This window comes from Mus pahari, chromosome 5, assembly GCF_900095145.1.
Source record: "Mus pahari chromosome 5, PAHARI_EIJ_v1.1, whole genome shotgun sequence".
In the NCBI taxonomy this organism is placed as follows: Eukaryota; Metazoa; Chordata; class Mammalia; order Rodentia; family Muridae; genus Mus; species Mus pahari.
This window is the reverse complement of record NC_034594.1, coordinates 128838391-128862958: the sequence shown is the minus strand read 5'-3', so window position 1 is coordinate 128862958 and position 24568 is coordinate 128838391. Positions and strand designations below refer to the sequence as shown.

General features: G+C 39.8%; 1 protein-coding gene across 5 annotated transcripts in view; it reads left to right on the top strand.

Annotated features, from left to right (window-relative positions):
• The window catches only part of Cep350 (centrosomal protein 350), a 132764-nt gene that overhangs the window by 96227 nt on the left and 11969 nt on the right, over positions 1–24568 (top strand). For all 5 annotated transcript variants that reach the window (XM_029538209.1, XM_029538206.1, XM_029538207.1 and 2 more), the window contains 9 exons: positions 2618–2826; positions 6646–6790; positions 10183–10343; positions 13378–13514; positions 16092–16174; positions 17487–19468; positions 20276–20680; positions 20798–20944; positions 23161–23283. In XM_029538209.1, coding sequence (XP_029394069.1) covers positions 2618–2826; positions 6646–6790; positions 10183–10343; positions 13378–13514; positions 16092–16174; positions 17487–19468; positions 20276–20680; positions 20798–20944; positions 23161–23283 — 3392 coding nt within the window. The remainder of the gene's footprint in view (positions 1–2617; positions 2827–6645; positions 6791–10182; positions 10344–13377; positions 13515–16091; positions 16175–17486; positions 19469–20275; positions 20681–20797; positions 20945–23160; positions 23284–24568) is intronic.

Sequence of the window (24568 nt, the reverse complement as noted above, 5' to 3'; positions counted from 1 at the left end):
AAGGGAAAGGGAAAGGAAAGGAAAAAAATTGTGTTCAAGGTATCATTTTACCTGATAGAAGCATGGCTGGGTTTTTGTTTGTTTGTTTGTTTGTTTTTACTTAGTATTTCTATTATAAACATTATCATAGATATCTTTAGCATAGTTAGGTAGAGTGTGTATATAGAAGCATACATCGCATGTCTACTTATAGTACAGCAGGTTTCAAACTCTTTGCTTAACCAAAATGTTTATCTTTGATGTTATCTGTTCTGTTCTGAACACTGCTGGTTGTAGCCCATTGCTCATACCTATGAGTTAGCACTCACAGTTGGGAAGTGTCCTGGCAGAGCAGGTCTCAGATGGTTTTGGCCTTGGACCTCTTTATACTTGTCAAAATTGTTGAGAACCACAAAGAACGTTAGTTCATGTGTCTGCAGATGTGCTTATACATATCTATATTTACCACACTAGGAATTATAGCTGGAAAAAATATTTAAGTATTAACAATTTGGGGGGTTGGGGATTTAACTCAGTGTTAGAGCAAGGTTCAGTTCTCTGTTTTGTTTTTTGAGTCACGGTTTCTCTGTGTAGCTTTGGCTGTCCTGGTGTAGACCAGGCTGGCCTCCAACTCACAGAGAGCTGCCTGCTCTGCCTTCTAACTGCTGTGATTAAAAGTGTGTGTCACACGCCTTTAATCCCAGCACTCAGGAGGCAGAGGCAGGAGAATTTCTGAGTTTGAGGCCAGCCTGGTCTACAGAGTGAGTTCAGCCAGGGCTACACAGAGAAACCCTGTCTCGAAAAAAAAAAAAAGAGTAGCTAGCTTTTGAGTTTGGACTACTTAATAAGGTAAAGATGATATAAGCAACAGGGTCAGGAAAAAAATAACAGAGAAGCCCAAAGCAGTCAGCAGGAGTTCATTGCAGCAGCTAAAGCTCACTCTATGCCCAGCTGAGTCACGTGTCAAGTGTCCACGGCTAACAGACCTTTGGAAACAGCCAAGCAGCGCCCTAAGGAAATCACTAACTTGACTGTCGTCACCAACAGTTACCTTCACAAGAGTCTGCAGGGAGCCTTTTTCTTGCAGCTACTCACTTCCAAAAGGAAGTCTTCTGCAGAAGTACCAGAGTGGCAAGTGACATCTAGGGAGGTCACTGCACAGTACTGTTTAGTTAAGAACTTTATTATTTAATAATAGGGAGCTTAAAAAGTTAAAAGTAGGAACATGACAGATGTCCCTACAAGCAGGAGTTCACGATATTTACCTTCCTTTCATAGAATACTGTTCAATAAATAAATGTTCTTGAACTTTTCTGAAACCTTCATTTTTAGAATAATGTACCAAAACAGTGATCTTTTTTCTCAACAAATCAAAGGTTTTTTTTTTTTCAAAATTGAAATGGGAAATTAAGCAATAATGATTTTTAAAATTTAAGGTTACTTTCATCTTGTGTATATATTTGTGTGGTGTTTTAGAACATGTGAGGTTATTACCATTGTGTATGTGTGTGGTGTTTTAGAACATGTGAGGTTATTACCATTGTGCATGTGTGTGGTGTTTTAGTACTTGTGAATGCAGCTCCAGCGTACCATAATGCAGGTGTGGAGGCCAGAGGACAACTTTTGGGAGTTGTTTCCCTTTCTACTGTATATACTGAGGATCAAACTCAGGTTATCAGACTGGAGTGACAAGCACTTTTACCCTCTGAGCCATCTCTCTGGCTATAGTGACAATGACTCTTAAGTTCTCTAAAGGTAGACATTGTTACAGAATAGATTAAAGAAGTAGTTCACTGTTTGCTATGCTCTTGTCATTGTGCAGTGATGTACTCCAATAGTTGCACAATGCCACGTAGTCCCTTACAGGAACTTCCTTGCTGTGTAATTGTGACAGATCAGGTTCAACAGTGGCAAGTTTATTTGGATTTTGTTAAGCTTAATTTCCCATGAATTTCTTAATTGCCCAAGAGGACTTTATGACATGACACAGTGTTTTGTATCCATGTGTGTTATCTAACTGGGTAACCTCTTGAAGTTTAACTATTGAGGAACTGAATGTGTATGCACGTGCGTGCGTGGGTGCCTGCCTGCCTGTGTGCATGTGTGTACACAGTAGTGTGTGTGTGCCTTGCACATGCATGTGGAAGGCAAAGGACAGCCTCAGGTCTCATTCAAGCATTCTGTAGTACCTCAGCTGTATGAATATGGTACATTTGGGCTTCTCTCAGCATGGGAAAAATTGGCTGTATACACTAAGACTTCTCTGGAATATAACCTAGGAGTAGAAGTTTTCGGTCATAAAATATTTGTTTCATCTTTTCAAAAAGCACTAAAATACTTTCCAAAGTGACTGAAGCACTTTCCAGTTTGTGAGTTATAACTGCTGTACACCCTCATATTTAGTCAGCCATCACCACTGGATAGATATACATGATTAACATCTGTTCTCCAATGGTGTCAGCCAAAATTGCTAATACATGTGAGGTTATTACCATCGTGTATGTGTGTGGTGTTTTAATAGTTTATTAGAAAATGTTAAATAATGTGGTTTTACGCTGAAAACAAGTCTAAAATGTAACAAGTTAACTTCTTCATTGAGAAAGATTGGACTTTTTTTGTTTTCACCCTGTGTTTCTAGGACTAGCAAGTGAAGAGCGATCACCAATGCCTTCTTACTCTCCGCAGAACAGTGAAAGTTGTATCCCAGAAGAACTTGGCAGTCCTTCTGATTTATGTGTTCCTTCTGAGTCTAGGGTGCAGGCACAGCCTGGGAGTCCAGAGCACAGTATACTTACTGAGGAAATGGTTTTTTCACAGGAACTAGAATCTACCTCTCCTAGTAAACATGTGAGTTAATGACTATTTATATCTTAAAACTTCTTTAGAAAAACCCAATGTGTTAAGAAGGTATTACTAATAGTTACATTATTCCTGTTGAGGGCAGCACTGACACCCATGCTTGTATCATCATAACATGCAGGATTTAACATTTGGAGAGAAATAAAGCTTTTAATAAGCTTATATTTATAAGTATATGAATTTAGCTTTAGTAGCAGTCAAAATTATACTCTGTCAAGTCTAATAATATTAAGGAGATAGTACCTTAATTAGAGTTACTATTGCTGTAATGAAACACCATATCCAAAAGAACGTTGGGAGGAAAGGGTTTATTTGGCTTACATTTCCAAATCACTGTTCATCATCTTAGGAAGTCAGAGCAGGAACTCACCCAGGGCAGGAAGCTGGAGGCAGGAGCTGATGCAGAGGCCACGGAGGGTGCTGCTTACTGGCTTGTTCCCCAGGGTAGCACCAGTGAGCTGGGCCCTTCCCCATGATCACTAACTAAGAAAATGCCCTACAAGCTTCATACAGCACTAGCTTATGGAGGCGTTTTCTCAGTTGAGGTTCCCTCCTCTCAGATGATTCTAGGTTGTGTCAAGTGGACATAAAAACCACTTACATGGGAAGGGATTTTTAAAGTCTGTAAGAGAAGCAGTAAGATGGCTCAGTGGGTGGGTGAAAAGGGTGTTAACTACCCCATTTGATGGCCTGGCTTTGATTCTCAGAGTAGAGACAACCAACTCTCACACTCCCACAAGTGTTCCTCTGACTAGCATGTGGTGCATGTGCGTGCAACGTGCACGAACATACATAAACACACACAGACAGAGTATTGAAGACTATTTGTGTGAACATAACAAGTTCTTTTGCAAATCTGTTTTGTCTTAGTGTCTTAGTCAGGGTTTCTATTCCTGCACAAACATCATGGCCAAGAAGCAAGTTGGGGAGGAAAGGGTTTATTTGGCTTACATTTCCATACTGCTGTTGATCACCAAAGGATGCAGGACTGAACCTCAAGCAGGTCAGAAAGCAGGAGCTGATGCAGAAGCCATTGGAGGGATGTTCTTTACTAGCTTGCTTCCCCTGGCTTGCTCAGCCTGCTCTCTTATAGAACCAAGACTACCAGCCCAGAGATGGCACCACCCACAAGGAGAACTTCCCCCTTGATCACTAATTGAGAAAATGCTTTACAGCTGGATCTCATGTAGGCATTTCCTCAACTAAAGCTCCTTTCTCTGTGATAACTCCAGCTGTGTCAAGTTGACACACAGCTAGCCAATACACTTAGAAAGCATAAAATCTTTAAAACATACCGAAGTTTCTTTGCTATAATTTAGTTAGTAATTGCTAGTTCATAATCAGAATAAGAGTGATGATTATATTGCTTTAAAATATCTGAAATGAATGGTTTTCCATTATTACACTGGGCATTATTAGAATAATAATATTCTTTTATTTGTATTTCATAGAAAGATAAAAACTCAAACTTGCCCGTTTTTAAAACTGATTTCTACAAGACTAAGACATCAGCATAGCAATATGAAACACTAACAAATGTAACAGTAAAGCTTCTTTCCTGAAGAAAGTTACATATGTGCTAGTGTGCATGTTTCTGCATGTCAAAGTCAGAGGACACTGATAGGAGTCCGTGTTCCCCTAAAGCACATGGACTGGCAGTCAGGCTCAAGCTGTAGGACGGCAACAAGTGCCTGATTCTGCTGAGCCATGTGACTGGCCCATGTGAAAATCTCCTTAATTTTAAAAATATGGATAGAAACATCTATGGCTAGAATTTTGTTTTAAAATTGTTACTTCATGTATATGGGTGTCTGGCTAACATGTGTGTCTCTGCACCATTTGTGTCCTGGTACCCAAGGAAACCATAAGAGGACATTATGGAGTTACAAATGGTAATGAGCCACCATGTGGGTGCTAGGATTTGAATCTAGGTCCTCAGCAAGAGCAGCCCTAGTCTTCAGAATGAGAACATGGCTTAAATTATATATAATATTGAATATATAGGATATATATAAACTTAATATAATTATAATGAATTATAACTAAAATATAATGAAGCCCAGTATTCTTATGCTAATCAAGAAATTGCATTAAAGAAGAAAAAGAAAAGGGTTTCATTTTTTTATTCACTTAATATCCTGATTACTGCCCCTACTCCTAGTCACACCTCCCACAGTCCCTCCCCCATCCGCCCTTTTCCTCTGAGAGGATGGAGTCCCCGTGGATATCATCCAATTCTGGAACATTAAGTCTCTGTAGACCTAGGCACATCCTCTTCTACTGAGACCAGAAAAGGCAGCCCAGCTAGAAGAACATATTCTGTAGCTAGGCAACAGCTTTTGGGATAGCCTTCTGCACCAGTTGTTGGGGATCCACATGAAGACCAAGCTACACATCTGCTGCATATGTGCAGGGAGGCCTAGGTCCAGCCCCCGTGTGTTCTTCGTTTGCTGGTTCAGACTCTTAGAGCCCCAAGGGTCCAAATTAGTTGACTCTGTTGGTCTTCCTATGGAGTTCCTATCCCCTTCAGGGCCCTCAATTCTTCTCCCCAACTCTTCATAAGAGTCCCTAGCCTTCATCCATTGTTTGGCTGTGAGTCTTTGCATCTGTCTGATTCAGCTGCTAGGTGGAGCCTCTCTGAAGACAGCCATACTAGACTCCTGCGTGCAAGTATAACAGAGTAACATTAGTAGTGTCAGGGATTGGTGTTTGCCCATGGGATGGGTCTCTAGTTGGGCTGGTTATTGGTTGGTCATTCACTCAGTCTCTGCTCCATTTCTTGTAGACAGGATAGATTTTTTGGGTTGAAAGTTTTGTGGGTGGGTTGGTGTCCCTATTGCTCCATTGGGTTTCCTGCCCTGGCTATAGGAGATGACCTCTAGGTTCCATATCCCCAATGCTATGAGTTTCAGCTAAGGTCACCCCGTTGATTCTTAGGCACCTCCCCTATCCCAGGTCTCTGTCTCGTCCTCTAGATGACTCCCACCCCTGCCAGGTGGGGATTTCCATCCATTCTCATGGCCATCTGGCCACCCCTCATGTCTTTCCCCACACCTGAGCCTGACCCCCCGCCTCAATCCCCTCTCCCATCCAGTTCCCTTCCTCAATCTTCATCCTACAAGTATTATATTCCCTCCTTGTTTGGGCTTTCCTTTTTGTTTACCTTCTCTGGGTCTGTGGAATATAGCATGGGTATCCAGTATCTTATGGATAATACTCACTTATAAGTGAGTACATACCATGTGCGTCCTTTTGGGTCTGGGTTACCTCACTCAGGATGATATTCTCAAGTTCTATCCATTTGCCCACAAAATTCATGATGTCTTTGTTTTTAATAGTTGAATAGTATTCCATTATGTAGATGTACCATATTTTCTTTATCCATTCTTCAGTTGAGGGACATCTAGGTGGTTTCCAATAATGTTTTTTAAACTCCTTTTTTTTACCTTTTGTGAAATTATAAAATTGTGCTAAAATTTAATGTATTCAACTATTATATAAATTATTAAATTTGATGTTTATTTGATATGAAAATGTTATACTTTTAAAAAGAGTACTTGCTGCTCTTGCAGAGAACCAGGTTCAGTTCCCAACACCCACATGGCAGTAACTGTAGTTGCAGGGGATTCCGCAGCCTTTGCTGCCTCCATAGGCACTAGCCATGCTCATAGTGCACCGCCATACAGGGAATAAATAAATACATTTTAAAACATTGTAATTGTTATCTTTACTTGGTTGTATCTCAGATTTAAATATAAGTTCAGTTGTATGACAAAATAATTCCTGTTTGCTTTCCTGTTTGAACAGTCACCTCCCAAAAGTTGCTTATCTATGTCAAAGCAAGAATCTAGCAAAGCAAGTCATAGGACTGAAGGACACTGTCATCTGCCTGTCAAGTCTCACCAACCCTATTACAGTTGGTCAGATGAGTCACTGTCTATGACACAGTCAGGTAAGGCTGCAGTGAGTTTCTTCTTTTGTTTTTGAATTCTCTTAATAAGCTTTGACCACATGCTAGCACTCGGTATCCTTTGTTGCTTTGTATGGCCAAGATTAACTCATATAGCACAGTGGTTATCATTGATAATTATATCCTTGATTCCACAAATTGTAACTAATTTTATTCTCTTGTGTTAGTAGACATTTATTTCTCCAAACATTACTTTCTGTGTGTCCATGTCCTACAGTGATTGTGTGTTTCTACAGCACTCTGGACTTCAGTGTGCCATACGTGCACAGCACAGCTGGTAGATCAGCTGGCTTACCAGGTCTGGATTGAACTCCTGGCGGCAGGTTCTGTTTTCTTAACATTTGTAACACCAGTGCCTCATGGGTACTGTTGATTGCTGCATGTGGTGGGTGTTTATTAATTTTTCCAATGAGTTATTTGTAACCATGAGGTGAGAAGGTTGTGGAACAGGATAACACAAATCTCAAAGGAGCCATGTAGAGAAACAGTAGCCTATGGATGGCAATCTGAGCATTCTGGGTTTTTTTATACCTCTCCCTGTTCATGTCTCTGTTGGATATTGATTTTGAAAGACTGAATAGCTTCTGCCTTGCAAGGCGTCAGGGGTTTGTTGGTCTGGAGAAGCATAGCTAAAGGGAAAGTGTTGTGTTTATTAGAATTATGAGGAAAATGAAGGTAATATTGAGTATTGCCATATTAATTATATTGATAAGCGTATATTGCCAACTGAGCTCATTCTTAACTTAAAAGACATTAGTGTTTTGTTGTTTTGTTTTGGAGGATTTTGTTGTTGATTTGGTTTTATTTTTTTCTTTTAAAGTAAAAGTGGTTTGTTTCTCTGAGAGGAAGTGGACAGGGGAAGCAGTTTAATAAGGGAAGTACTTGTTGCAAGTATGAAGACCTCAGTTCCCGTTCCTAGAACCCATGTATAAAGGAAACGGGCATAGTGGTATGAGCTCGTAATGCTAGTTCAGGGCAGGTGGAGATAGGTGCTTGGGGCTCATTGGCCAGCCAGTCTAGACATGGTGTGGGAAGAAACCATGTCTCAGAAAACAAGTTGGATGTGCCTGAAGAAAAACACCCAAGGTTGAATCCTGACCTCCACTAAACATATCCATGTACAGCCACACACACACGAACCCCCCCCCCAACACACAAAATTTTTAAAAGGTAGATAATATACCATAATTGAACTCTTTCTGGTAATTGATTATCTAGATAGTCTTAAATGTTCACAGTTTTAAAAATATATTGATTCAAAATCATGTGGAGAGCAAAGTTTACATGTGGTCTCCTACATTTAACAAGGTGTATTAGTCAGGGTTCTCTAGAGTCACAGAACTTACAGATATGCTCTATATAGTAAAGGAATTTATTGATGACTTACAGTCTGCAGTCCAAATCCCAACAATGGTTCAGTAGTAGCTATGGATTGAAGTCCAAGGATCCAGCAGTTGCTGAGTCCCACACGGCAAGAAGGCAAAAGAGCGAGGGCCAGACTCCCTTCTTCCAATGTCCTTATATGGTCCCCAGCAGAAGGTGTAGCCCAGATTAAAGGTGTGTGCCACCACACCTTTAATCCCAGATGACCTTGGACTCCCTGTCTTAATCTTCTGGATTCAATCACCACTGTGTCTCAAGATCTCCATACCAAGATCCACATCAGAAACTTCTATCTCCCAGCCTCCAGATTAGGTTCACTGGTGAGCCTTCCAATTCTGGATTGTAGTTCATTTCAAATATAGTCAAGTTGACAACCAGGAATAGCCACTACACAAGGTAACATCTCAATTTTAAAGGCACATAAATAACTCTTGAGGGTTTTGTTTATTGTTGTTTTGTTTTGTTTTCAAGTCAGGATCTTGAAAGTAGCTCTGGTTGTCCTAGAACTCACTATATAGATCAAACTAGACTCAGACTCACAAAGCTTCTGCCTCCCGAGTACTAGGATTAAAGCTGTGTACCACTACACCTGGTTTAACTCTGTTTTTTGAGACAGATCACATGTAGGCCAGGCTGGCCTCCTCCTACCTTCCCAGGGATGGAACTACAGGCATGTGCCACAGAAGTCAATGTTAGGAAAGATGATTAATTTAACTCAGACTACAGCATATGAATATAAAGCCCCAAGTGCTTAGAGCTTTTAACTTAAAACCACTTATTTTCTTCAAAAGTTAAGAGGAAGCCCGTGAAGATGGTGCTCAGATGCCCTCCTCCCGACACTGCTGGTTTTAGTACACGTTACATCAGTGCTTAGAGATCATGGGAACTTGGCTTTTCTTCGGAGCCCAGATAATGGGTTCACACAATTTTAAAGAGACAGTACTCTTTCTGCGTTTGGATGGTTTCTTAGGTAATTTAATCTAAGATAACCTAGTGTCAAGATGAAACAGTGCACATCTGAGTCTGAGGTTTCCAGTATGAGAGTACTGAGTGTATGGAAATGCCATCAGTGTGTGATTCTAAGAGGTGTGGGAATACTCACTTATGTACTGTGGTATTTCTGTGTGCAATGAAGTAAGCAGTGGCTTTGAATGCTGCCTGTCTGTTCCCTTAGCCTCTGTAGGACGGGTTATAATGAGCTGCCTCCCTGTGTAGTTACCATGACTAGGCCTCGCATGTGCAGAAATAAAGTACTGGGGAGAAACACGTTTTCATCAGGTTTACTTTAGTACTTTGTAAAGCCTTCAAAGCAATAGTAGGGCATTTCTCTTTATTGTATGTAATAATAAGACTTCAGTTAATGATTCACTTTCAAAAATGTAAAATTCTATTTTATCCTAATTTGACTTTAAAAATATAACAGCATGTATTAATATCTAAGAAGGACAGTTATATGAACATCTTGCTAGCAGAAGTCAATTTTTACAGAAAGTACAAATTTTACTAACATAAAAATTTAAACTTTATGTATCTTGCTAAGATACGGTTTTTCAAAATGTACTTACAGCTTCAAATAGTGAGCTGACAGGATTGCTCAGTAGTTAAGAATCCTTGCTTCCCAGCCTGACAACCTGAGGTCAGTCTCTGGAACTCACAGTAGGAGAGAATCAACTCCCACAGGTTGTCCTCTGGCCTCCACACATATATCCGCACTCATGCACACACATCATGCACACACAGACACAGTTTTCACAGTAATTATAAATAAAAACAAGCAAATAGTACCATTAGAAATCAGAAACACAATTAGAAAGACTAAAGCAAAAGGAAGATCTTGGAAAAGCAAGCATGTATTTTATTAATAACATTTTTCAGAAGCTCAATTTTTAAAATTTTAAATATTAACTTTAAGCATTATAGCTTTTCCTTATTAGTTACTGAGTTAATTTTATTCTTTGTTAAAATTAATTAGAAGGTTTTGTTTCTCTCAGAAACCACATCTGACCAGAGTGACATTGAAGGGAGGATCAGAGCTCTGAAGGATGAGCTGCGGAAGAGGAAGTCAGTGGTGGAACAGCTGAAGAGGGAGCAGAGGAAACGACAGAAGGAAAGACTAAAGGCCCAGGAAGCCAGTCTACTCAGACAGCTGGAGGTGAGAGGGGACATGGGTCAGTGGGCAAGGGGAGCTCCTGCGAGAAGCTCAGGTGTTTATTGCAATAAAGTAGTCATGTAGTGCACATTTTATCATCTTTCAAAACAAAGCCAAAGATATCTAAAGTATTACACTAAATATTAAATATTAAAATAAAAATTTTCCTGATAATGGTACTGGCCAGGCAGTGGTGGTGCACGCCTTTAATCACAGCACTCTGGAGGCAGAGACAGGTGGATCTCTGAGTTCAAGTCCAGCCTGGTCTACAGAACGAGTCCCAGGACAGCCAGAGCTACACAGAAAAACTATGTCTCGAAAAGATTATGGTGATAAAAAAGATTATGTATAATCTCTTAAAAACATTAAGATGGATGAATAGACAAATAGATAGATCTATATATTCACACTGTTGTTGCCAGTCTGTTCTAGCAAGAAGGCCACACAACCCTTGGGCTATTTTTGGATAGCTCCTAATTGATAGCATCAGTTGCTTCCCTCCTAATCTCTCGCAGCCTTCCATGTTCTGCCTGATATGAAGCCTGATTTTGCTGCTGTCCTCCTCCTGTCTTCTCGTGTAGTCCCGGCTCCCTGATAGTCTTCTACCAAGGCCCCGTTGTTCTATTCCCTTCCTGCTGCCATTCGTCTAGGGCCTGGCTTGGGCTCTGAGACCCCTTATCTGTATTATCCGCACAGTCTCCTGGCGATTACTGCCTCTGGCTGATTTTTCTACATCTCTCTCTCTGTCTCTTTCTGTCTGTCAATCTTCCTCTCCCCCCCCTTTCCCTGCCTCTTTTGCCTTTCTTCCTTTTCATTCTTTCCTTCCCCCAGCCTCCCCTGCCTCCCTACAACCTCTCCCTGCTGCCTAGCCTCCTTGCCCTAAGTCACGGTATTCATCATAAAATCCATCTGAACTCCTGCTAGGACAGCAGTCTGTCCTCTGTCACCGCTTCTGCCTGGACACTTTCAAATTTTCAAAACATTTGAAACTGTTAGGCCTTCAAGTTTACCAAGTGTGAGAAAGTGTATTGTGTTGAACCAAATTATCTGTCCTTTTAATTTTTACCCATTGACTAACTTCCTTACAAAATTAAAATGGCTATTTCTATATGACAGGAACTCAGATAATTGAATGCATTTTCTTTAATCCTCATAGCAGTGAAGTATGGGTATTGCCTCTGAGTTTCAATAAGATTAAAGATCCAGGGACACACAGTCTACAAATGATAAAGACAGGATTTTTAAATATTTCTAATTCCAAATTCTATGTTTTCCCATGAAAATAGGCCTTTTAATAAATGTGGAAATAATAAACATTAGCATGGGTGCATCACATGCTGACAGAGCAGGCATGGTAAATAGTGTTTTGAAGTCAGAAGAGTGGTTATAATAAATAACCACCCCTAGATAGCCACACATTCCTATAAGCAGCATAGGAATCTGAAGTAGAAATGGGAATTCAAATCCAACCTGACCCACATAGTGAGTTCCAGATCATTCTGAGCTATATACTGCACCTCTAGCTCTAGGGAATTTAGAATAAGCAGTGGCTATGCTGGGAGTTCATGTGGGAAAGCAGTGGGGGAAAGTTCAAAAGTGGAGGTGACATTCAGGAACTTAATGGCTAGACTAAGAAATTTGAGCTTTATCTGATTGGTCATGCAGCTGCGCACCATTAAAATAATACTGGAAATAAGAGTCAACAGTGTTGCTAAAAAAATGCTCATTGTTATAATTCTAGTACTTGGGAATTTGAGGCAGGAGGATCTCAAGTTTGAGCCTAGCCTGTGCTACATCCCAAATCCTGTCTCAAAAAAATGTTACAAAGTTGTAAAGAATATTTCATTGATAGAAAATGTCTAAGAAAAGTGCCACATGATTCATCTCACTCAACACTTGGCTGAGTAGCTAAGTACAAATGAAAGGGACATTATGTCATAGAGAAATAAATATATGTGGCAATTTATATGATAAAAGATTTATTGATCATAGATTTAATAAACTAAATTAGATTGGTATTGCTTTTAGATCTGAGTAGCTATACCTTCTATATAGACCTAGCTAGATGGGCCAGCATGCTATATATGTTTAGTTAATGATAATACTAAAATTTGTCAAATCATTGGTAATTCCGATGAAGATAATAGGGAAGATAAGAGTTATCTACCTATCTAGTAGGGATTGTGGTCCAAACATTAAGAATTTGTAATAATTAGCAAGGATCAATCTATCATTCTTTCATTCTATAAAGATGTATTGACTAGAAATCTTTTTAGTCTAGTTTAGGCCAGACATAAATACAGCCTGAATAAAAAGTGCTGAGCTTTTATTTTGAGCTACTACACACAATAGTTATACAAGTGAGGTTAGCCCTCCAAATGGAAGAGACATGTAATAGAGAGAGGGTCCATCTTAAATGCCATACTAATGATAGTTATGATGTATTAAAGTTCTGGTGGTTAGTAAAGAGTGGGTATTTTAATAACCAGGCAGCAGTGGTAGTGATTCTGACCTTCTGACTAGTTGTACTCAATTTCCCCTAACTTCTATTTCTTAAGAAATTTACAGCCAGTGAACCTCAGAAACAAAACAACATACAAGGCAGGGTATTGTAGCTCAAGTCTTTAGTCCCAGTACTAGGAGGAGGCAGAGGCAGATGGGTCTCTGTGAATTCAAGTCCTGCTCTACATAGTGAATTCTAGGTCAGCTAAAGCTACCAGCCTCAATCCCCAATGCACACCCCCAAAAGCCACAAAATAATAATGTATACTGTAGAAAGTAGCATATAACAAGTTAAAGATTTCAGCGTGCCTGGGTGGTTATCACTCATAATTTTTTGGATTGAAACTATAATTTCTTGCTTCATTTTCTATAGTGGTGAAGATGTGACAGGGAGCAGGGAGGGGATCTTTATAGTCTGTCTTTTTACTAGTTGAATATTTAAATTATGCTATTTAAAATTTTTAAATATTCTTACAATTTAAAATACCCTTTAGAACATTGTGCATAATAACTTCTCTAACTCTTCCAAACTTAGACTTACGATGAATTCATTAAGAAAACTGAAGGTGAACTCAGCCAAGATTTGGACACATCTCCAACACCCAAATTTCCAATGAAAACTCTCTCCTCCACATCCGAAAAACCCAAAGTCAAGTCACAGCCTCTACACAGGTAAGAACTTTTAAAACTTGCATATATTCTGATTTACTTGATAATGGATAAGGAAAGATCTTTAGTAGAAATGATCATTTAACTAACAGTAAATGATACAAGTAAAAATACTGTTTGTTTCTTGCACATAAAAGTGTTACACATGACAAGTGCACAGTCACTGAGGAAGTGCACATTGCACTGTGTGTTGTAAACCTGCACTAGGTGGTGCAGCGAGAGCCAGTCTGCAGCACTGTGGCAGGAGCAGAGAGCTGCATGTGGATCCTTGGAAAATAAGGCAGTGTCTTAGAACACCTGCAATCTTCAACTCCTCAACCCTGTGTCTAAAAAATTAGCTTGATAAAATATGTCATATCAAAAATTCCTATTTGCACTAAGTACAAACTTTGTGTTTATCATAACATTCATTTATATTTATAAAACATTGGAAATGATCTTTAATTCCAAAAATGAGTGAAATATTTCAGAAAATTATGGTTCTATTCAGGTAATAGAATATTATATATCCATTAAAAAATATACAAGGGACTATATAGCAATAGTAGAATATCTATTATACTAGATTAAAAAGTCAAGTTATAACAGTTAAATGGTTGGGAAAGTGGGTAAGAGGCTTCTGAGAAACAGGCATATGTGAAAGTGAATAGAAGAGAAGCGTGACGAATAGAAGAATGACGAAGAGAAGAAAAAAAAAAACAGGTAAATGTGATTGGGTACTGCTGGAGTTCAGAGAGACTGGAGAAATAAGGAAAAGCCACATTGGGAAGGCTTCATGTTCACATTATACTGGGAGATGTGTGCCTTTAAAGTTGTTTTTAAAGGATTTTGAAGGCTGGGACAGCTTCATGGTGGAGCACTTGTATACCATGCACAGGACTCTGGATTTTTATCTCCATTAGTAAAGAAAACAGAAACAAACGAAACTGCTTTACTGAGTGTGGTGTTTCCTGCCTGAAATGCCAGCATTCAGGAGGTTAAGGATCATGAGTTCTAAACCAACCTAGGCTACATAGTGAGTGAGTCAGCCTGATATGCATAGTGCAACTTTTATGTATTATCCAGCCCCTCATCTAAGATGCTGGAGAGATGGCTCAGCGTTTGAGAGCACTGGCTGCTCTTTCAGAGGACCCTGTTCAAATCTACACACAGCAGTCTGTAAACCTAAGATCAGGGAGTCTGATAGACCTCTTCTGGCATCTGTAGCCTCTGCAGCAGTCATACATTGCAGCAAAACATCCACACGCATTTCTTTAAGAAAGGAAGGAAGGAAGAAAGGAAACAAACAAGGGTTAGGGAGATTTTTCAGTAATTCAGAACACACACTGCTCCTGTAGAGGACTCAAGTTCAATCCCAGCACCCAAATTGAGTGGCTCACAACCATCTGTAACTCCAGCTCCTGTAATCTCAGCACTAAGGAAGTAAAGCAGGCTTAGAAGTTCAAGGTCACCCCCTCTACATTAGCAAGCTCAGGGTCAGCCTGGGATACACATAAGCAAATAAAGTACCTACTGAACGGCTTTCTTAATCAGGGTAGTAGATCTTTTTTTAAACCAGCAGTTAGTAGGGATATTGCTCACCAGTAGAATATCATCACATTTAGCTTATGTGCAGTCCTATGTTCAGTCTCCAACATCAGAAGATATTTGTATTCAGAGAGCTTTCTGACTTTAATAATAAGTAAAGATTAGAAGAAATAGACTTAGATGCCAAAAGAAAAGCAGTCTAAGCCAAGCCTCAAATAAACAGCAGTGATGAGAGAAGAAGATATACTTTAGAAATTTCTAGGAAGTGATATTCTCTAATTAAAGTGCTGGATGGGAAACAGGAAGTCAAAGGCTCCTGTATTTCTTAGTCAGTTGAGCTAGGCTTTCATTATCCTAAAAGCAAAGAGGTTCTTGGGAAACTTAGGATTTAGGTTTTAAGTGTAATTTTGAGATGTTATGATTCATACAAATAGAGTTGTATGGGTGTCAGATACACACATTATAGAGGGTAGATAAAGCTGGAAAAGCATGCATTTCGAGAAAAGGGGGCTGCAAGTAGTAAATAAACTAAATAGCAACATTTACGTTATTATAAGCAAAAGGCAGAAAGCAACCAGCGTGGCAGGAAGCTGGTGAACAAGGAGAGGCTGGGGGTGTGGTCAGTGTGGGTGTGGTCAGTATGGAGCAAGTCACTGGAGGGAGGGAGAGAGAGAATGTGTGTGTGTGTGTGTGTGTGTGTGTGTGTGTGTGTGTGTGTGTGTATTCTTTTTTTTAATTCTAATGATTGAGATATACATATAAAACAAGGAAAGGAATATAAAAGACATGCCTTTTGTCTTCAGAGAGCAGCAGGAAAGGAAGTTGAATGGTTAGAAATCTAGAAATATGTAGCTAAAAAGACAAGGTAAGCTATCTAATGCCTGATGGTCTCTGCTTGTCTCATTGAGTTCATCCACAGAGAGTGACAAGAGTCAGAAACAGGAGAAGTACCTGCTGAGGGAGGAGGGGAGACTTGTCTAAGGATGCCTACTTACTGTTGTCAGTCATGCAGTATCTGCATTATATTTCATCTTATTACTTTTTCCACTTCAGATCTGAAACAGCAAAAACTTGGAAATCTGTAACAGAGTCAGAGCGTTCCAGAGGGTCCTTGGCGTCCATTGCTGAACATGTTGGTATGTTCCTGAAAGAAAGAAGTTGTGTAGACATAGTGTAAGGCCTATAGAATTCCACCTCTACAATAGTGAATTTCTGGGGCTGTGAGATGGCTGAGCACTTAAGAGCATGTAATGTCTTTCCAGGTTAGACTCCTGGCACTTATCTCAGACTGGTTACTGACAGGGTTGGATTGTTGCTTACTCTGAAGAGAAACTCTTGGGCTCAAGTCAGCCCTTTATGTTAGAAGCCCAAGGCAGTGTCTATTGGGAACTTATGTTCCCGCACTCAGTTCTTTTTAAGCCAGTTTTTATTGTCCCACATTTCTGATAAAAAGGGAGATATGAAAATCAAATAGCTGCATACTATTAACATCTTTAAATTCTTCCCTGATAATTGTTTATCTGTTATATAGTGTGATAAATACTCATATGTCGCTTTTTTCAGTTTAACTCAAAGATAACAATTACTAGAAAATGATTACTAAAATTAAAATGTAATCATATGAAGAAACTAAACTGAGGCAAATAAAAGCTACTTTCCTGCCATTAATGGTAGAGATTTGAATACAAAACCTAATTTCTGAGTTGTTAGTTCATTATAACATACTTTCTTCTTAGTTTTCTACTTTAGCCCTTAAAGTCATACATTTTCAGACATAATCTCATATATTCTCTCTCTCTCTCTCTCTCTCTCTCTCTCTCTCTCTCTCTCTCTCTCTTGCATATACACACACATTAGAGAACTTAGGGTCTCCAGAAAATTTTGTTACAATTTAAAAATGTTTTATTGTTTATATTATGGATGTTTTATCTACATGTATGCCTGTGCATCACATGTGTGTCTCATGCCTGAGGAAAGGGCATCAGGTCCCCTGGAATTGGAGTTAACAGATGGTTGTGTGTACTGGGAAGTGAACCTGGGTCCTCCACTAGAATAGCAAATTCTCCTAACCATTAAGCCATCTCTCTCGCTATCAAAAATTTATTTTTAAGAATAATAGTATATCCCCACCATGTTCTTCTGCTTGAAGACATAACATTCTTTATATAGCCTGCTTTCCCATGGTCATGTTCCCAACGAGCATGTTGAATAATGGTGTCATAAACTTAGTCCCTGTTACTTTATAAATTATTCCAAACTTAAAATTTTTTAATCTTTCTATTTATTCTTAATACAATTTTTTAAAAAAATAAAAAAATAACCTCATGTGATAATCAGATATTTATTGAGCAGAGCTTTCTTAACTGAGAGTTGGCTTTAGTTGAAATTTTGGGTCTCAGAACTGAAAGATTGTGATTAAATAATTTTATGGTTTTTTTTTTCTTTAAGATTCTTCATTATCATGTTCTGAGAGAGCCATCTCAGAAAGGTCACTATCTGCATATGCAAAGAGAGGGGTTGAGTTGGACAGCTGGATAGAACATCTGCAAGCTTCATCTCCAGTTCTGTCATCTAGAAAAGCACAGACAGAGTCTAGAGATCCTCTTGAAAGCGCACCCTCGTTATCTCCTGGGAAGGAATTAAATGCACCTGATTGGATTTATGGTGTGTCAGAGGCTAAGGCTGAAGATGCTAGTCAGAAATCAGAAATACAAGAAATCGAATCCATGAAACTGGAGAGCAGTGAGGTTGAAGATGCCTGTTGTAAGCAGTCAAGGGGGTCTGAAGTCCTTCTGAAACTAGACTTGCCCTCTGAAACCCTGTCCAATAAAGAGCTTCCCTCAGACTCTGCAGATGTGCAGCGAGACTTAGTTAAACCAGCCACGGAAACCTTTCATGAAAAAGAGGAAGCACTAAAAGAGGACCAGTCTAATCAAAGTACAGATGCCAGCAGTCACGACATCCAGTCAGCAGGAGGCGTCCCTGAGCAAGAGTGCAGAGAGAATGGGGACTCCACATTGTCAGGACACCTTTCTGTTCCTAAAGAGTCATCCTACTCTGAAGATTTTGAAGTGTCTTCTTTCAAGAAAGGGATTTCTGCTGACGAGATTAGTAAAGATGACTCTGAGGTGTCATCACCGTCGCTCAGGAAAGACTCTCAGTCTCACAGAGATAAGTCACAGCTCACAAGGAGCTCCAGAAGTAGAACCACTGGGTCTGGAAGCGAGGAGGAGATCAGTGAGTGTCTCGGTGAGAAAAGCCTCTCTGTGCACAGTGGTGTTCACTCTGAGAGACTACTGGAGCTCAGGTCACCCACAGAGCTCATGAAGAGTAAGGAGCGCAGCGACGTGGGGCACGAGCAGGGGGACGAGCAGGGGGACACTGAGCCCCTTCCCCTGGCTGCAGTTTCTGCCACAGAGGAGCTACTAGATTTCCACATTGGGGATAGGGTTTTGATCGGCAGTGTCCAGCCAGGAACTCTTCGGTTCAAAGGTGAGACTGACTTTGCTAAAGGGTTCTGGGCTGGAGTGGAGCTGGACAAGCCTGAAGGAAACAACAATGGGACCTATGACGGGATTGTGTATTTTGTGTGCAAAGACAAGCATGGTATTTTTGCTCCTCCTCAAAAGATATCTCACCTTCTAGAAAACGTTGATGATATAGACATAAATGAAGATGAAGAGTCTTACTCAGAAGAACAGTACCAACTCTATAATCAAGAGCAGAGAGATATAAAATGTCTAAAGGACAGAGAAAACAATATAGCTGAATATTTTTGTGAGAAATCGCTACCTAGTATGCATGGTACAGATGCCTCAGTGAATAAAGATAGAAGCCTTAACATAGAAAGAGACACTTCTGAGGTCCTAGAGGTCCATGGTCACCAGCAGTCTTCAGTAGATCCTCTGATTTCTTGTAAAGAGAACAAAGTCCTTGTTTCTGATGCCACAGAAAGTGTTCCTGCTGCTGCAGGTGCTACTGCTCCAGAAAACACATTTTCTGGAGAATCAGAGCAACAGCAGCTTGCAGAGAAGGGAGAGAACTTTTATTCTGAAGTTTTGGAAAAGCCCTCTACCCCTCTTCTGGATCTTTTAACAAGAGAAAAAAACCAATTAGAAGCTCAGCTGAAGTCATCAATAAGGGAAGAAAAAAAGTCAAAGCAGCAACTAGAGACCGTCAGCTTACTAACAGACAGTTTACTCCAAGTCTTTGTGAAAGACACAGTTAGTCAACTACAACAAGTCAAAAAGGCTAGAAATGAGAAAATCCAGCTTAGCAATCAGGGATTTCTTGACCAGAGGAAGGTACCACCCCAAGACCTACCCCAAAATATTGAGGAACAATCACCCAGTGTTCCAAGTTGCTTTTTAAGGTCTGAATTGGAAGATGAAAAAGAAGAGATTTCTTCTCCTGATATGTGTCCCAGACCCGTGAGTATTTATCTAGAGAAGGGCCTGATTACCTTCCTTGTAGCGTCCACCAGTTCTGTTTGGGGTGGACATTTTCCTAGCCTGCTGATTATTAGAAACTGTTTTTAGAGAACTTGTGGCTATTTTTCTGTCTGAAGTATAATTGCCCTCTGTTATGTCATGAGTAGTCACCATAGGGTTGTCATAAACACTGTCAGGTTGTGGGAAATGAAACTTCTTTTAAACTACTCTGTTGATGACCCCTGTATACAGTCCACATGTTATATCTCCTTCCACATTCCTTGGAACTTCCCAGTGGTTCTCAACCCAGGTCTCTTTCACCTGTCTATTCAGTTATAGTACCCTACAGAGATTAGCAGTTGAGGTGATGATTCTAATAAAATTGAAGTAGAGCCTCTATGACATAGACTCAGACTGTCAGCCGTGTAGGCTGCCCATGAATAACTAAGGAAAGGAATGATTTTGATTAACTTGAGCCAGATAATCACCAAAGGTAAGAGTTTTCATTTCCCATGTCAGAATCCTAGTGATAGTCCTTCAGAAATAGAATGATTAATAATATGTAAAAGGAAAAAAACAAACTAATGAATAAATATTTTATTATAAAATTTAAAGACTAGGTTTATATAAGCAGAAGGGTGGAAAGAAGATAGATTTTCTTATTCATCAGCAACTGTTATATTGTAATTTTACATTTTTTACAAAGATATTAAAACACATAAGTAACAGGTGTGCTTTATCTTTCAAAAGCTGTTAGGTAAGGTGAAGTCACTAAATGGTCCTTTATTTGAATGTTTATTTCTATAGGAGAGCCCAGTGTTTGGTGCCAGTGGGCAGGAAGAGCTAGCTAAGAGACTTGCTGAACTTGAGATCAGCCGAGAGTTCCTGAGTGCATTAGATGATCAAGACTGGTTTGATGAAGATTTTGGCTTGAGCTCTTCTCACAAGATCCAAAAGAATAAAGCAGAAGAAACAATTGTACCTCTAATGGCAGAACCTAAGCGAGTACCCCAGAAGCCATGTGAGACATTATTGGCAGTTCCCCATACAGCAGAAGAAGTAGAAAGCCTTGTCCATAATGCAGCAGAGGAGCTTTGGAAATGGAAAGAGTTGGGTCAGGACCTTCATGGCCTCAGCATTCCTACCAAGTTCCTTGGTGGTGCCAGCAAAGGTCTAGACATAGGCAGCACAAGTAGAAGAGTCTACAAACAGGTAACAAAAATACCCTTGTTCGTCTCTTCCTACCCATTGTCTGAAATTTGGATTCTCCACCACTTTCTTACTGTTGTTTTCTTTTTTGCCCCTTTCTTTTCTTTTCTCTCTGTTAAGGCGGTTTTTGATTTAACAAAAGAGATTTTTGAGGAAATATTTGCTGAGGATCCCAACTTGAATCAGCCTGTCTGGATGAAGCCATGCAGAATCAATTCTAGTTATTTCCGACGTGTGAAAAATCCAAGTAACCTTGATGAAATCAAGGTAAGCTGCAAATTCTCAGTTATCTCCTTTGGTTTCCTGCTTATTTATACAGATCTATAAATGACATAGAAGTGGGGCTTGTCTATATATACATGAGTAGTTGTTCATGGAGTCAAGGGTAATAGAGGGTTACTGCGAACCGGAGTATTGACTCCTGGCCTTTAGACACTGGACAGTCAGTGTCTAACATGCATACTGGTGTACATGCATACTGGTGTAGTCCATCCCATATGTTCATGTATTTTCTTCTGTCAGCAAGTTTTGATGTTGTTTTTGTTGTGTATTGTTTGAAATAGGGCCTATGCTGACTTTGAAGTCATAGTCATAGTCCTTTGTCTTTGAGACTCCCAAATGCTAAGATAACAACATCCTTGAGCCACCAGGTCTGGCTACAGAAGCTTTCTTTTCAGAGCAGTACTTCTCAGAGTTAATTATGTTCATAAAAATCATCTGGGGTGTTTAAAATGGAGCTTTTAAGGAAGGAGCCTGAAATTCTGCTCTCAAGTGTGCAGTTAATACTGTCGATCCCAGGGTTATTCTTGAGCAATGAGGCTTAGGAGTTGAGTTTTTCAAACTTTCTTAATCCTAAAAAGTCTTGTAAAAAGATTTTATGCTTGCAGACATCAATTTATCTATAAGCTATGTTATGTGTGGTCAGAGGCTGGCAAACTAGAAGCCATGGGCTTTATCTAGCCATAGCCTTTACCAGTCAAGTGCTGTTGGACCACAGGCAGACGGCCTTGTGCTTACTGCTCTTCTGCTGCAGCCATCTACCTGCTACAGTTAGTAGATAGCAGGTAGATGGCAAAGACCATGCGGCCCACAGAACCTGAGCTACTTACATCTGATCCTTCACAGAGACATTTTCACAGTACACAGCATGTTTTATACCTTCTACTCATCCAAGTTAATACATCTCTTGAGTACATCATGTGCCTGTCTACAGACAGAGTAGTAGAATTGGGGCTCACATCAACAGTTTGAGAATCTTGTCCAATGATTCTGATTTATAAATATATCTTTCTCCTTCACTGAGATCATTATTTATTGAAATACCTTCAAAAATAATAAAAAATAAATTGTTAATAACATAATAAGCTAAAATAAGATAAGACACATAATATAAAGGCCATCATTAAACTGCATATCACATGTATATACATGAAGCATAGACTAGATACTGTATATCATATGTGTATACATGAAGCATAGAGTATACACTGCATACTCACTTTAATATTAATTAAGTTTTTAATATTTTTAACTTGAAATGAATTTTTAAGGATGGTTGATTAGCTACCGTGCTTCAGATGCAGTGGCACATGGCTACAATCTCAGCATATCTAAGCTGAGGCATAAGGATTACAGTGAGTTTGAGGCCAGCCTGGGCCACAAAGTAAAAATACTCTATCTCAAAAACCAAAACAAGGCAGCAGAACTTTGCCATGCCTCCTCTTTCTGAAGCATTGTCAGTATTTCATATAATGTTTGAGATGGAGGCGTGAGCTCTTCTAGTGCAGTATTCTCCTAACTGGCCTTTCCAAGTCAGAGGTACATGTTAGGTTTTCTTCACCAGTTTTTCTGCTTTAAAGTTAGCAGTGACATGCTGGAGAGAGCTGAGCAGTTAAGCATGTGTTCTACTCTTACCAAGGACCCAAGTTCAGTTCCCAGCATCCACCCATGTTGGGTGGCTCACAACAGACTGTAACTCCAATTCCAAGGAATCCAGCACCCTCCTCTGGCTTCCTATGGGAATATGCTTATATGTGCACACATAAACACATAAGTAAAGTGTTTATTCTTAAAAGAGCAGTAGTTCTTTTAAAAACTCAACTCTGAGCCGGGCCTGGTGGCGCAGGCCTTTAATCCTAGCACTTGGGAGGCAGAGGCAGGCGGATTTCTGAGTTCGAGGCCAGCCTGGTCTACCAAGTGAGTTCCAGGANAAAAAAAAAAAAAAAAAAAAAAAAAAAAAAACTCAACTCTGAAGTGATTTTTTTTCTTTAAAGATACACCATTGGTTTTACTTTTATATGTTCTATAGAAACAAACTTGTTAAAAGTGTTTGAGATGCTTTCCCCTCCATATTGTAAGAGGAATTAAACCGTGTTCTTCTACCAGAAATAATCTATGAGCATAAATCTGTCTATGAGTTGTAAGCATGTGACTCTAAGGATATGTATGCTTGTGGTTTACTTCTCTCCCTCTCATTTCAACAGCACTTCATAACAACTGAAGTACTCAAACTGTTTAGTCTTAAGAAGGAGCCAAACCACAAAACAGATTGGCAGAAAATGATGAAGTTTGGACGGAAGAAAAGAGACCGAGTAGATCACATCCTGGTCAGTGCTCGCATTACCCTAACTCAGAGTTTAGAGAGATTCCAACAGGAAGAGTGCATGTAATTAACACTGAATGCATGAGATTGGAACTCCACACCTTCGTCTGCTGCATTTCCTCTCCTCAGTGTGAGGAATGGCTTTCTTTTGTTCTATTGGCTTAGCCAACAGACACCTGTAGAAAAGTTGATAAGCCAAACCTTGAGTGAACCTCAGATGAAGGTAGTGAAACAACAGGGGGGTGGTGTGGGTCCTGGAGCCACTTACTCTGCTGTCTGCACTTACCCTGGCAAGTGTATAGAACCTGTTAGGTCTCTTTTCTCTGTTTGCGAAATGAAGGTGATAACTACCTACCTGATCGAATTATTAAGAGAATTAAATATATATTTCTTTTCAGGCATGTGTGTTGCTTAGCAGGGATACACTCTCAAAATGTATCCTTAGGACAGAATTCACACAAATCTAGAAGGTATATAGGTCAGCCATTTGACATGGCCACTTGATGCTTTTAGGAGACAGGGCAAATATCAGATGGATGAAGCTGCTGCTGGACTAATGTGGCATACTATTTTCCAGTACATTTTTATTTATAAGTAGGAGTACACTCTAATAGTAAAAAGTATAGGCTAAGGTATACATAACCCAGCCATAGTTACTTATTACCATATTGAGTATAGTGCATAATTGTAGGTGCTGTGCTTCTGTGGTTTGGTTTTGTTTTGTTTTTGAGACAGGGTCTCCCTCTGTAGCCCAGGGTGGCCTCTTAACTCGGTCATCCTGCCTGCCCCAGCCTTCTAAGAGCTGGAATAACAGGCATGGCCTGTGTTACTAATATACAACACCCAACCCTCCCCCATGTGTTGTCTTATCCTGGATGATTTTATCTTTGAAGCAAGGACTTTCAAGGGGTGGAAACTGCAAGTTACATTTAAATTTATAACTTTAAGAAATCATGGAGGAATGCTTGAAATGAAAGTGGAGGAAGAGACAGGAATAATAGTGGACGACAGCTACTTAAGAATGTTAAGCAAGATGTCTTAGATATGTTTTTTACGTATGTGTGAAAGAAACAAGCATAAATAGTATACCAGTTCAGCGCATAAACACTTACTATGCAAGACTTATTGCTGGAAAGGCTTTGGCATCAAAGGTTATGTCATCCTAGTGGAAGGGGAGGGCAGCGATCTGGAGCTATCTTCAGGCCCAAACCAATAATCAAAAGTAGTAAATAGTGGGGCGTGGTGTTGCACACCTTTAATCCCAGCACTCGGGAGGCAGAGGCAGGCGG